At 36.0% G+C, this 13,169-nt stretch overlaps 2 protein-coding genes across 2 annotated transcripts in view; one reads left to right on the top strand and one right to left on the bottom strand.

Moving 5' to 3' along the window:
- Positions 1-478: 478 nt before the first annotated feature.
- LOC108370875 (uncharacterized) overlaps positions 479-13,169 on the top strand; it is a gene marked incomplete at its 3' end in the record, with an annotated part of 41,515 nt that continues 28,824 nt past the window's right edge. Inside the window, exon 1 of the mRNA XM_017626297.1 lies at positions 479-571. The remainder of the gene's footprint in view (positions 572-13,169) is intronic.
- On the bottom strand, positions 503-3,235 carry LOC108370876 (neprilysin-11-like). The gene has a single exon (XM_017626298.1). The coding sequence runs from the start codon at positions 3,146-3,148 to the stop codon at positions 896-898; it is 2,253 nt and encodes a 750-aa protein (XP_017481787.1). The 5' UTR covers positions 3,149-3,235; the 3' UTR covers positions 503-895.

The raw sequence follows: 13,169 nt of genomic DNA, 5'->3' as shown, positions 1-13,169 counted from the left end.
TATCAGTTTTTTTTGCCGACTCTACACATAATATGTAACTGGAAGACTTTTCGAAGATGGAAAATATGCAATCCTTTGAATAATAGCAAACATTAAAGATTTCTAAATATTCGAAGTTAGGGTTATGTCTCTACATTTCAAGGTAAATTGTATAAAAAAAAAATTTATTTACGCTCAAATTTAAGTCAAGTTTTTGGCGAGTTTTCCTTCCAAGTTGTCGTGTGCGCCTTTATGGTATATATAAGGAGGCCGTAGAAATTTTCGAATGTTGTTCATTTTATATACATACATACTAAACTCAAATTCTCGTTGCACTTACTTTTTCTCCCTTCAACCTGAAAATTTTTGGAATGCATGTGTATTAGCTATTTCTATATAAATTTCTTAAGGCTATAAGTTACAAAAAAACTGAACAAAGAGTTGTATTATATATAACTTGCCTTTAAATATTCGAAACCTTAACTTAAGAAATTTTTTAATTGTAAAACTTTACATTTATTTTCAGAAATAACTTTGGAATTACAATTCGGTCTACGGAAATACATACATAAATAAAAAACCAACACAAACGGTAAGTTGCAAACGCTATCATAAAATGTACAAATAGTTCTTAAACAAGGCATACAAATTTGTTACATACTTAAAGGCGGTCAAGAGTAAAAATTATAAACTGTTTACGTATTCAGTTGTAAGCTACATTTTTTGCAAGCATTCCAACCGCGTCAAAAGCGAAAACTTTAACAAAAATAAGTTCACGATTTGCTATTAACATAAATCGTTTCTTTTCACACACATATACACATTTGAAATTAGAAAATTGTAATCCGCTTATGAACGGGCCAATGCCGCACCGCGGACGACCGCATACTCTGCTCTTGCACATTCACTCAACCGCTCACCACCATCGACATTTTTCGCTCGGATTCATCGGCGTATCACGCGCACACTGAAATGCGGTCGCAAAATGCTCCAAATTCGCCCAATTACGCCGCACTCGCACATGATGCATATCATGGCCGAGGTGCAGTACTTTCACGTCCATCGCCTCAATGCGCGGCATATTAGCACACAAAAATTGCACCGAATTGATGAAAAACAATTGTGGGCGTGTGAAATTGCCGTGCAGTAGCGATAATGAGACCTCATCTGGCGTAGCGTTTGCCAAATTACCTGGAATTGCATTATTATCAGAGGCAAGTGGCTTACTAATTTCCGCATTAGCTTTTTCAGAATGCGTTGTAGCTGTCTTTGGTTCATTTGCCACATCAGTATCAGCAATGTGGTGTGATTTATCCGAAACCGCGCCGACCTCCTCATCTGCACCGAAATATGTTTGGTAGGCCAGACGCAAACCCGCCACATCGGCCATATTCTCGGAGAGTACATCATTCAGCTGCGTCTGTTGCGTACAGTTAATGAAATCCCAATAGTGCTCCGCCACATCCAAACCCAGCGCATTGAAATTACCTTTATGATCGTAAATAATGTGAAACAGATCGTAAGCGTGCATTATCTCGTGCGCAAGTATGAAGCCGAAAAGCGAATACTGCAGCAGCGCATCAAGTCGATGATCATACAGCGGTAGCTGTAAATATCCATATGGCACAAGCACTACATTATCGAAAATCTTCACCGGTGAAGAAGAGCTTGCCGTTTCGAAATCATGCTCGTAAACCAGCTGCGATGCATTAGCCGCGCGTGGTAAATTCAGTAACTTCGCCTGCATGCGTCGCACATTGCTGTGGATCAGCTGTATATGATTGAAATAAAAATCGCTTGCATTCATGCGCACATCCGCATAGTACTTCTCCACAAAACGTGTCAAATTCTCCGCTGCATAAGGCACATTACCGATGCGCAGCTGCATGCCGCTCAGCTCGTCGAGTATGTAAGCGCGTTCGCTGGCGTTCAGCTGCATTGTGTTGGCAGCGACCAGTTGTGCGAAGTTGGTGCGCAATTTATTATACATGCGCTGGAGCGCGGCATCACTCGCGGCACGCCTATGTTTATAAAAATGTTCCTCGTAAAGGTAATTAGCCGCTAATGGCATATAACCGCGCAGCAGGCGTACACAATGCGTAGACTTGTCCGCAGCGAGCACGGAGGCTGGCAAATCGGCACTCAATTGATACATAAACTTCAGCATTATATAGTAAGCAATTGTTTCATTTGAATGTGCGGCAAGCACATTGGTCAATTGGCGAAAGTACGGCAAATCGTAGGAGTAGGTTTGCACTAGCTGTTTCTCTAAATCCACCGCACGACCGAGCGCGTGTTCCAAGTACTTGCGCCAATCAATTTGTGGCACCAACTCCATTAAATCGGCCACATTCATCTCCAAGCTGGTCAAATTGGCGCGCGTCGCATTAGTATCGCTTACATTCAACGTGTTGGCATTCAGTAACGCAAAAGCACTGGTTGCATCATTCATGGCCTGTTCTAGCGCCATAACGTCGGCGCTTACATTGTGCGCCTCCTCCACTGTCAAACCGAAATTGATAAATATATCTTCAACATCCTGGTGCCGCAACGGTAGTGACGACGACGCCCTTACCACCGCCGGTTGCTGCGCATGCAACTCCAGCAAGTAGTGCGTACCGTTGGTGAGTCGTACATTCACATGTTGCATGATAAACACGCCATTCAGCGCATAAGCGCGTAAGCCACCAATTACCCGCAACCAATCGAAGTGTGTGGCATTCTGCCAAGGTCGCTGCCAATCAGCGCGAAATATGGGCCATTCAAAGTGCAATGCCTGTTGCACGTAACGCAGAAATGCATTCAGCGCGGGCGCTTTGAGTGTCATGCACGATTCATAGTATTGCCAGGCTTGCTGGGCCACAGCACTTTCATTTGTCGCCTTAGATGCGAGCAATGCGTCCAGCAACTGCTGATTCACTTTATGGTCCATATAACCAGGCACATCAACATACGCGTCAGCGTTATAGTTTTGTGCCCAATTACCGCAGGCGTAGGCATAAAAGTCCTCACATGGATCAACGTTTGTATTAATATTGTTGAACAGTTGATGCATATAAAGCGCATTTATATCATTACCGTTCTCTGTAGCAACAGCAGCAGTGGCGGCGAAAGCAAATTTCACTACAAAAACGCCGTAAATTAGATTGAAATTATGCGCGCGCACCATTTTATGACACAAAGATACAAATTACGAATTGCAATAGAGCACAAGAAGGTTGCTTCAACGGTTTTTAAATATCGCACAGCCTTTTGGCTTTTGTATGAAACAGCAGCGATGCGGCAATGCTTCGTGTCAATGCCACTCTTTGTTCTCGACTGAACGGAATGATCTCCATGATGCGCTGTATCCGCGGCTATAATTATCTCGAATTGGTCCACGAGCAGTGGTATCGGCAAACACAGCAACATTGCGCTCATTTCGAATTGTTATGATTCTCTTTCATATGAATTTGCTTGCCTCAGATTCATTTATGAACTTATGTGCGTTTGATGTGTGGTGAAAGCGCCAGTTGTACATATGTGAGTGCATACAGAGCTGTATATGTGTGTACATTTCAGACGCGCGCACGCGTAGGTTGACAATGTCAGCTCATCATCTCGCTGGTGCATCATCGCGCCATTGCGTCAACTCTTCATTCGACGTTTCTATTCAACGTTGATCTGATTATCGGGCATCTGTTTACAGCTTTTTGTATCCACTAGTGTTTTCTTCGCTTTTGTTTTATGGATTAATATGTAAATCGTTATACGCATACATTCATATATGCCCGTGTACGTGCCGGTTCTTAACTCTGTTCACTGTGAATCACTTTTCATGAATAATATTGCGAGTAGAGGCGCGGCGCAGTCCACAAGTGTATACAAAATGCTGATTAACGATGTGTCAATAAAATCATGCACATTTTAAGTACCTTAGTTTATTCAACTCAGAATTGGCTAAGCTTATTTTCGATTTAAAATGTTTTCAAAGAAATGAGGAAATTAATTTCGCATTTCATCACAGATTTGGTTCTCTTTGTTTTTACTCATTAACACGGATTTCTTTACACGTAAATGTAACTCTAAGAACTGTGCAGTAATTGCATTGCAAACTGTTTTGGTGTATGCCAGGATAATTTATGGTTGGCTGGGGTATCGAAATTTTACTGCAAATTCACATTAACTTTCTCAAGGCCGAAATATCTTAGGTTCTTATTTCTCTCTACGCAAAAACGCTAAGAGGGCGGCAATAAAAAAAATAAAAAAATTGGGGAAACGAAAATGTCATTATTATTTCCATTTTTAAACCCCTTGAGCCAAACGCTATTCAATTCACTCGAAAAATTTACTACACTGTGGTCACCAGCGATAATCGCCTAAGTAACAAATTCACAGTCGGTGGTCAATATGGATGGTCCAAAAAATTAAACTCGGAGATTAATTTCTCTCGCCACCTTATGTTGTCACACAAAGAGGAGTGAGTGACCTACAGTTTTATGGCGACTCCAAACGGCGATTGTATTTTAACATGAAGCTGTTTTTCTTGGTTGAATACTCGCGGAGTTTTGTCCTTGCTTGCTTAGGGGCGACCGCTGTTAAAAACACCGTTTTTTTGTTTTTTTTTTATGTTAGTCGGAGGCTGGGCTGGAACCCAGGCCATGCGGAATGGAAGTGCGAACTACTAAACACTATACCACATCGGCCTCTGTCTATATTTTTTATAAGTCCCCCAAAAACCCCAAAAAAGGAACAATCCAGCGCCTTTGTCTTGGTCTGCAGGCTGTATCGGAGATACACCCGCTAAATTTAGACGTAGAATACGTGGTATGGTTAAGAGCATATCCAAATTGAAAACGAAAGCACACTCTAAAAAAATATCGATAACAAAAGCGATAATAATATCGATAGCAAAATCGATAAAAACATCGATAAAAGAATCGATGAAAATATCGATATCAAAATCGATAATAATATCTATAGCAAAACCGATAGCAAAATCAATAACAATATCGATAACGAAACCGACAAACTATCGGTTATTATATCGATAAGTACCGAGAATCCCGAAAATCCTGAAATAGTTCCCAGATTGGGTCTATGTGCCTCCATCTATAGCCTTTTCTCTACAACTCCCTTTATTTTAATCTATCTTCTTCTATCTTCATCTATACTTTTATCGGTATCCTCATCCTAATTTTTTTCTTTATACTTATCTTTGTTTTTATTTGTATGTTTATCATTTTCTTCAGCTACATATTCCCCTTCACCTTTTCCCTTATATATATAAGTAAAGTGTTTAAATTTACCTTGGTCTTAATTTTTCCCTTTATCTTTACGCAACTTCGTTTTTGTTTTTATTTTTACCGTGGCCTTTATCCTTTTCTTTATCTATCTTTACTTTTATTCTTGGATTGGATTTTCTAAGTGTTGTTTCTCTTCAAAATGCATGTAGATATATAATATATATAGACATATATAGATTACTAAAAAATAGAAACAGAGCCCCATTAACTGCAATAAACATATGTACGTGTAATTACATATGTACATTACGATTAGGTTGTAAATATTGCGCCATCTGTTTATCACAAGCCGAAATATGTACTTACGCACACATACATACTTTTTGTCTCCTTCCCTCCAAATTTGTAGTTCCGTATTAGATCTTTATCGCCAAAAACGAACCAGTCCGATAGTAACTACTTTTAAAAAACAATTTTAGAAATCTATATCTAAAATGACAAATTTAGAACTGGTTCAAAACTATAGAAAAGGGGATGCAGAACGAACTAGATCTCATCTGGCGAATTTTGAACTAGTTCGAAACTACTGGAAAAGGGATACAGCGGGGGGCTTGTTTACTTCAAATAGATTTTTGCTTGGCGGGTTTTTCGTTCAAATACGCTTTCATTATGCACGTCGCAGATGCATTTTCATAGTTTGGTAATACAAAACTAATATTTGTGTTAACATCTTAACATTTTCGGACCTTCTGGAATATAACCAATAACAGTCAGCACCTCTGCAAATTCAGCTACTGCCAAAGGTATGTAAACGTGTTTTCAAATGCACAATTTAATTTACATTCATTCAAACAAGTTTGATTTCAGATTGAAAATACATTTCTCTGCAAATAATTAAAAATTGCTCCATGGTAACCCAAAAAGAAAACAGCTTATTACTTTTTTCGTTTATAACTGGTTCGAAACTATAGAAAATGGGGTGCAAAGCGAACTATGTCGAATTTAGGACTGGTTCTGAACTATAGAAAAGGTAATGCAGCCGTGTTAAATTCGCCAGTTGTTTGCAGGCAAAAGAGATTTATCGCGAACTAGTAGTCGTTCTAAATGTACTAGAAGCGCACCAGTTCAAAACTAGAGATTTCCCCACAAATAAAACAATACCAATATACCAAACGAAAGGAAAACTCTTGAATTTTTGATTAATGAAAACAAAAAACAAAATCATTCAAGGGGTTTTCAAGCATTTTGGTAATAAAAAACATTGCGAATTTTTTCAACAATTTTTCGCCTTAAAATGCTCAATATTTGTTCAATTTGTATAAAATCCGTACATGATAATATTTCTATTGCTCCAAGGAATCCGAAAATGAAAGTTATATTTGCAAATCATAAGCTGCTGGAGCACTTTATAGGCTCACAATTTACTCCAGAATAAGCCAAAGTTTACCGTTCTTTTTACGCCAGAAACCGAATTCGTTACTTACAAAAATGAATTTTGTCGATAGGTTTGGAGTTTTATCTTTGAAATGCTACACTTTTCTTTGAAATCGCTTCATTAGTACTCGTGCAATAAGCGTTTTCGTGGAGCTCTAAAAATTACAACTACAACATTTCAGCATAGCCTCCCTCCATATCGAAACGTAAGACGTATTCTACGTCAAAAACTCTCATAGAAAATCGTTCGAATTAAAAAATGGTCAAATTAAGAACTGAGTATTATTATTAGTAGTATTCCAAAGTGAAAAAGAGTTTTCCGATTGGAAAATATTCAATGATCAAGAATGCTACACAATTTGTATGAATAATTGTTTCACCCATATACGATATAAGGAAAACTTTTGTGCGGAAATAAAAAATATAAGTATATTTTTTCGGTATAGAGCAGCATTAAAATTCGGACTTTGTTTATTCACATGCATTTATGGACTAGTGGTTAACCACTAGTAAAGAAATATCTATGAACTTTTTATATGGACGATGCTATCTAAATTGTCTTTTTTTCGAAGTTTAAAATTTTAAAGTATTAAATTTTTTGCTTCTATTGCATATATTGAGGTACATACCTGAAGACAGTCCTCCCGTCATTGTATCACACCCCTAAACGATCGTAGGTAATTGTGCATTTACTTTTTTCACAGTACTTACATCTAAGGGCCAGTTTTTCAGTGGCAGTTTAAACTTAGATTAAGTAAACAGTACTCTGGAACGGTTTTCAATAGCAATAACATTCGTATACGAGAATATTATTTAAATATGTATGTATGTATAGAGGATATCATTGCCTAAAATTTGTGAACATAAAAATAAAAAATTAACTCATTAGTGGGTTGAGAATGACGGCGGAGAGATGATGCAATGAGCTAGAAAGCATATGCTTGGTTTAGCGATGTTAGATTCGAGGACACGGCAGCTAAAGTGGCCGTAACCTTTGAAGGAAAAATTGTATAGAACCATAAGAAAGGGCATTTTGAGGGATAATAGTACTAGAAAAATACTCGAAATAATTCCAATTAGTTTTATTATTAAATTAAAAAATCTTCTTCTTCTTTTAGCTTCTTATTTCGCTCGTTCCTGTTTTTATTCTCTGAGCCTACTTAAGTTAAAAAAAAATATACATTTTCGACTATGGGCCAATAGCATATTAAATAGCTTACAATGTTGCTTTCAAAATTAGCCCTATCTCTGACTAAATAAAAAATGATTTTAGCGNTTTCGCTCGTTCCTGTTTTTATTCTCTGAGCCTACTTAAGTTAAAAAAAATATACATTTTCGACTATGGGCCAATAGCATATTAAATAGCTTACAATGTTGCTTTCAAAATTAGCCCTATCTCTGACTAATTAAAAAATGATTTTAGCAAAAATTCAATTAGTAAAAAAGACTATTACGTTAGAAAAATTTTTCACCGAAAACACAATGGGGCAAGCGAAGCAAGTATAATGTTGGTCCTTGAATATAAACAACCATTAATTTCATGTTGTGTTTTTTTAATTTTCTTTAACTAAAAGGTGTCTGAGGATTAAGTGAATTTTCATGTTTGTTAGAAGGAGATTCGTGTTAATATTCATATTATCTAATACCTCATAATATGTATGACCCAGATATAATCAAAAATCTGCGAAACCTGAGAAAAGAATTGTTGCCCTTGGTTTCGTTTTCGGCGATTTGGGCCATATGCTTTTAAATTAATACAATTTATATATAGGAGCCCGTAGTTTTTTTAGCCCTGGGCCCGAGTTTTCTATATCATGCATGTGGCAAACCTCTCAAGCCATTCAATCGTGAAAGAGCGACAAACATAACCACTCACTCACACACAAACTTTCGCATTTATCTACAAATAATATTAAATTGAAGGATGTTAGGATTTGAATTAAATTTTTTATTTGTAAACATTTTATTTGTAAGCACTTATTATGTACATATGTTGTATGTCGACAGCAAGCGCCGCAGACGATGGAACGATAAACTGTATTAGCTTTACAACGACATAGAGTTTCTTACAACAGCAGTTACGCTTGTTCGAATGGATTAAATGCTCCTGGTCTGAAATTGCTACCCACTGTTGTCAGAAGAGGAAGGTAAAGCCTGCGTAGAAAAAAACTAAGGTTTTATTTATTTATTTATTTTATTTACTCGGGGTTTACAGCCACTTTGCTTGCGAAATAAAAACTACGTTTGCATATTATTGAGCGCGGCAGCACTAAATTTATCAAGCTCAAATATGTATGTTCGAGCGTAAGTGCGTACAAGGCACAGTATGTAGTTCTAAAATTATTTTTTAATCCCTAAAATAAGCTCACTTTTGTAACTGTTGCGTAAAGTTTACTCTACTTAAAAGGACGAAATTGCAACAATTTATAAATAAAAAGAAGTGCAAATGTTCACACATTTATTTACGTAAATACTTATAAATATGTGCGTAAGCATGTATGTACGTAATAAAGTATGCATATACATACTTAAATACTATATAGGCCCACGTCCACATCCACTACCACTGAACACTCAATTAAACTATGGCAACTCTCAAGTTTAAATAACACTCAACAACTTCAAGTGCCTGGTCGTTGAAAAGTGTACTTGAGAGTTTTTACATTTTTTATTTTATTTTATACATGCCTAGCTACATATACCTTACACTCTTAACACTCTATAAACACTGCAAAATAAATACGAGTTTAATATAATTAAGGGGAAGTTTTCCAACGTCAACACACACTTTAGTGCAATTTGATTTGAGCGCACTTCAGAGTCAACAAACCTAATCCAATCAGTGTCAATAACACCGACTGTGCACCAATAACAGCAGCATCATCAACAGTATAAATGTATACAACAACAACTACAACAACATAATCACTATTCTGCTTCTAAGTTCAAGGCAGCACAAAACACCAACGCACCACTTTATTCTGCTGCAGAGATCAGCACACCAACACCAATAGCAGAAGCTACTTCAACAACAACATTCAATTCCAATAACCATAATGGCATTGATGTCAAAGTGAGCCTGTGCCCAGATTGGCTAGCTTAGTTTGTTTTATGTACTTTGTCTGGGTTGGTAATCAATATCCCTTGGCTGTGTAAATTGATTGCAAAAAAGGAAAACTAAAGAATTGCCATGAAAAATTATATAAAATTATAAAAAATTTACTTGCGCTGTTTAAGTCAAGTCAAATCAATGCAAATTTGCATCTACAACACTGTTACGATTATACACACAATGGAATTGCATATAAATTTATCTACACTGAGGGAAAATAAAAATACTAGAATCAAACAGAAACGTAGTTGATCTTACTATAAATGTCAACGAAAGTACTGTACAGTGGTAAATATTCAATGCAACTAGGCGCATATTAGAATGAAGCGTTCGATTTGTACTTCACGAATGCTTTTACATAATCAGGATACAAACCAAAAAACAAAAATCGAATTTGAACCGTGACCCTCTGGAAATCCTCAAATTGTGGCAAGTATCTTTGCGCACTCAGCTACAGCCAGACATGTAAATGCACTTTCAAATGTTTAGTTTGAAGTAAGCGATTAATGCATTTGTACAGAAAAACATTTACTATGTGTGTTGTCACCACTCTGCATGCTTAGTATACATACCCTGCACCAAATCAAACTGGTTCAGAACTAGCGCCGAACTCACTCGAAAAGCGACGGTACTAGCTCTTCATCTATCCCAAATCAATGCTTTCAACTGTCTTTTTTAAAATGGCGTTGTCCTACGAAGTGCCAATTTCCCTCCTCTGCAGAACTTTTGAACTCGTTCGGAACTGGTTCCATTTTGGACAGATCTGCGACAATAAGTTTTTTGTGAGAAACAATTTTGATAATTTGATATTTTTTATTTTTTTTTACAGATTGCATTTTATTTAATTTTATTTTTTTTTTTACATACTAGCATTAATTTATTTTATCAATTAATATAATACAATTTTTCAATAAGGTGGCAACCCTCCTCAAAATATATTTCGGCAGTAAACTTTCCTAAGCCTCTTCAGTTTGTTACCCATATTGCAATATTCAATTTATATTATCAAATAATTTAAATTTTCAAACAGGTGGCAACGTCCAATAAAAATATTTTCGGCTGTAAGCCTTTTTAAACCCCTTTCTTTTGGCGCACATATTGCTATATTTACTTTATCTTATCAATTAAACTGCAATTTTGAAACAGGTGTCAACGCCAACCTCTAGCAATGCACCGGGGAAAACTGCGTGCAATTCTGTGTATTAGTTTTCGAGTGATGCGCGTACAAAAACACGGACAGACATACAGACCAAAATTCTAAAAATTGTTGATTTCGCTTCTGTTCTTCTAATAAAGACCCCCTACATACATTTTTCTTTTTCTTTTTACTTCTCAGCTTTCACATGCCTAAATGTGAAAAACTTTGAGGAAAGCGTAACTAGCACTCCGTTAATTTCAACTGTCTTTCAACTAGCGCTTAACCTGACTGCCTCTAAATTTTTCTGCAGGGTATATACACTTACAGAAGTGGACTTTGAAATACGTACGTGCTAAATTTTGGTTTGAAAATATTATTTTTAAATACGAATATTTTTAAACGACAATCAAATATAAAGTAACCAATTTTACTATGCATTATTTCCCTCAGTGTATGTATGTGTGTACGCCTGTAAACCTATTTTTCGTAGCGTCTGTGTGTTTATAGCCTGATAGCGAGCTGTCATCATCAATGTCAGATTTGCATCTTTTATTTCTCATAAATCCATTTCTCATACTATTCTATTTTGCACTTCATTCTTTTCCTGCATTTAAATTTTCAATGGATTTCATTTGCATTTGCATCTGTAACATATTCATTGGGGAAAGTTGCAGCAAATGCCAGTAATTGCTCTTATTTTTTACTTGGCAGCATCTCTCAAAGTTCACGCTAGACTATTATTTAATTTCGCTGGTACATACTTGTACATACATACATACTTCTTTAATGTGTTTGTGCATTTCAGCATGCATTTCTTTTCACTGTGCCATAATTGTGTGTTGATGGGGATATCATTTATCAGAGCTAAGTCAATTAATTTGGTGGCAGATATGTATGTATATTAGGGTGGTCCAAAAAGAAGTAATGTCGGAATTTTTATGCTCTCACCATTACGGATTGTTCTTTACCGAAAAAATATACCCCTATTTTTTTATTTTGAAGTCATTAAACATTTAGAGGTCAAGCGATCCGCTCAAAGTTTTTCATGTATTTTATATGGGGAATAAACCATTTGTCGTAGAAGTGCTATAGGATCCTGAAAATCAATATTTTTCGAACGGAAAACTCAGCAGACTTCCAATAACAATACCCAATTGATTATTTCACAATTTTTTAATACTAAAGATTTTTTATTGGCCCCCCCCAGCATTGTATTTTCTGGGATTTTTTGGGGTTTTTGGTCCATATATAAAATATAGTTACTATGAAAAAAGTTTCAAGTAAATAACTGGGTATTATTACTGGGAATCTCATGAAGAGAAACAGTTTTCCGATTGAAAAATATTTCTACGAAGAGTTGATTTTTTTCTCTAAGCTACTTGTAAATATTTTTTGATTTCGGTATAGAACAATCCTAAAGGGTGAAAGCATAAAAATTCCGATTTTACTTTTTCACATGCATGAACCACCCTACTGTACATACATACTCATCATTAATTGTATAGATTTACCTATTTACAATGGAGATATAGTCAAGCAAGATAGTTTTTATCACAACGGTTTATTGCTGAAAGGTTACTCTACGTAGTTATGCCGAATTTTCGCTACGCATTAAGTCGCAGAGTTTGGCATTAAAAAATACCTGTGCCATTACGATATTATGCATATATGTACATATATCCAGTTTTAGTAGTTACTGGAAGCAGTCTTTTTTAAATACCATTATGAGGGAGGTCAGCGTCTTTATTTCCCAATTTATAAATTTGTCTAAGTCTTTCTTAGTTAGACCGAAAGTTATGTGTGTGACGAGTTTGGTAAAGATCGACCGATACTCAGATAATATCTTTATTTCCAAAATGTTATTGAAATTAAATTTTGTTCCTCTTATGTAAATTTTGAGCAATTTACGTCCGCCAGTTGATTTTTTACTTTTTATAGAAATACTATTATAGAAGAGGTGGACGTTGATACCGATTTCAAAAAGTTCTGTACATTGCTTAGTTAGAAACAAAACCAAAAAAAAATTGTAATTATCGGCACTAGTTTCAAAGCATACTTTGAGAGTAGTTTGGGATTATAAAAATTTTCGTCCTTCGCGCATCCTATAAATTAAAATTTCTTCCTAACTCTTTTATTTATGAATCAATTTTAAAGTGTTATACATCGGTAACAGGTAATCAAGTGCACGCCATTCGGCGTTGAATTTTGTAATACGAGTATTTTGATAATGCACTCACGCATGCCGTGGCGTATGAGTTACATATCTTTCAATAGACAGACA

The sequence above is a fragment of the Rhagoletis zephyria genome, unplaced genomic scaffold, assembly GCF_001687245.7.
Source record: "Rhagoletis zephyria isolate East Lansing unplaced genomic scaffold, Rhagoletis_zephyria_1.1 Rzeph_scaffold_04538, whole genome shotgun sequence".
Taxonomy (NCBI): domain Eukaryota; kingdom Metazoa; phylum Arthropoda; class Insecta; order Diptera; family Tephritidae; genus Rhagoletis; species Rhagoletis zephyria.
Note: the sequence above shows the minus strand (reverse complement) of the source record. Positions and strands in the feature narration are given on the sequence as shown.

Bases quoted from the DNA above. Each gene is read 5' to 3' on its own strand.
- LOC108370876 (XM_017626298.1), bottom strand. From the start codon at position 3,148: ATGGTGCGCGCGCATAATTTCAATCTAATTTACGGCGTTTTTGTAGTG.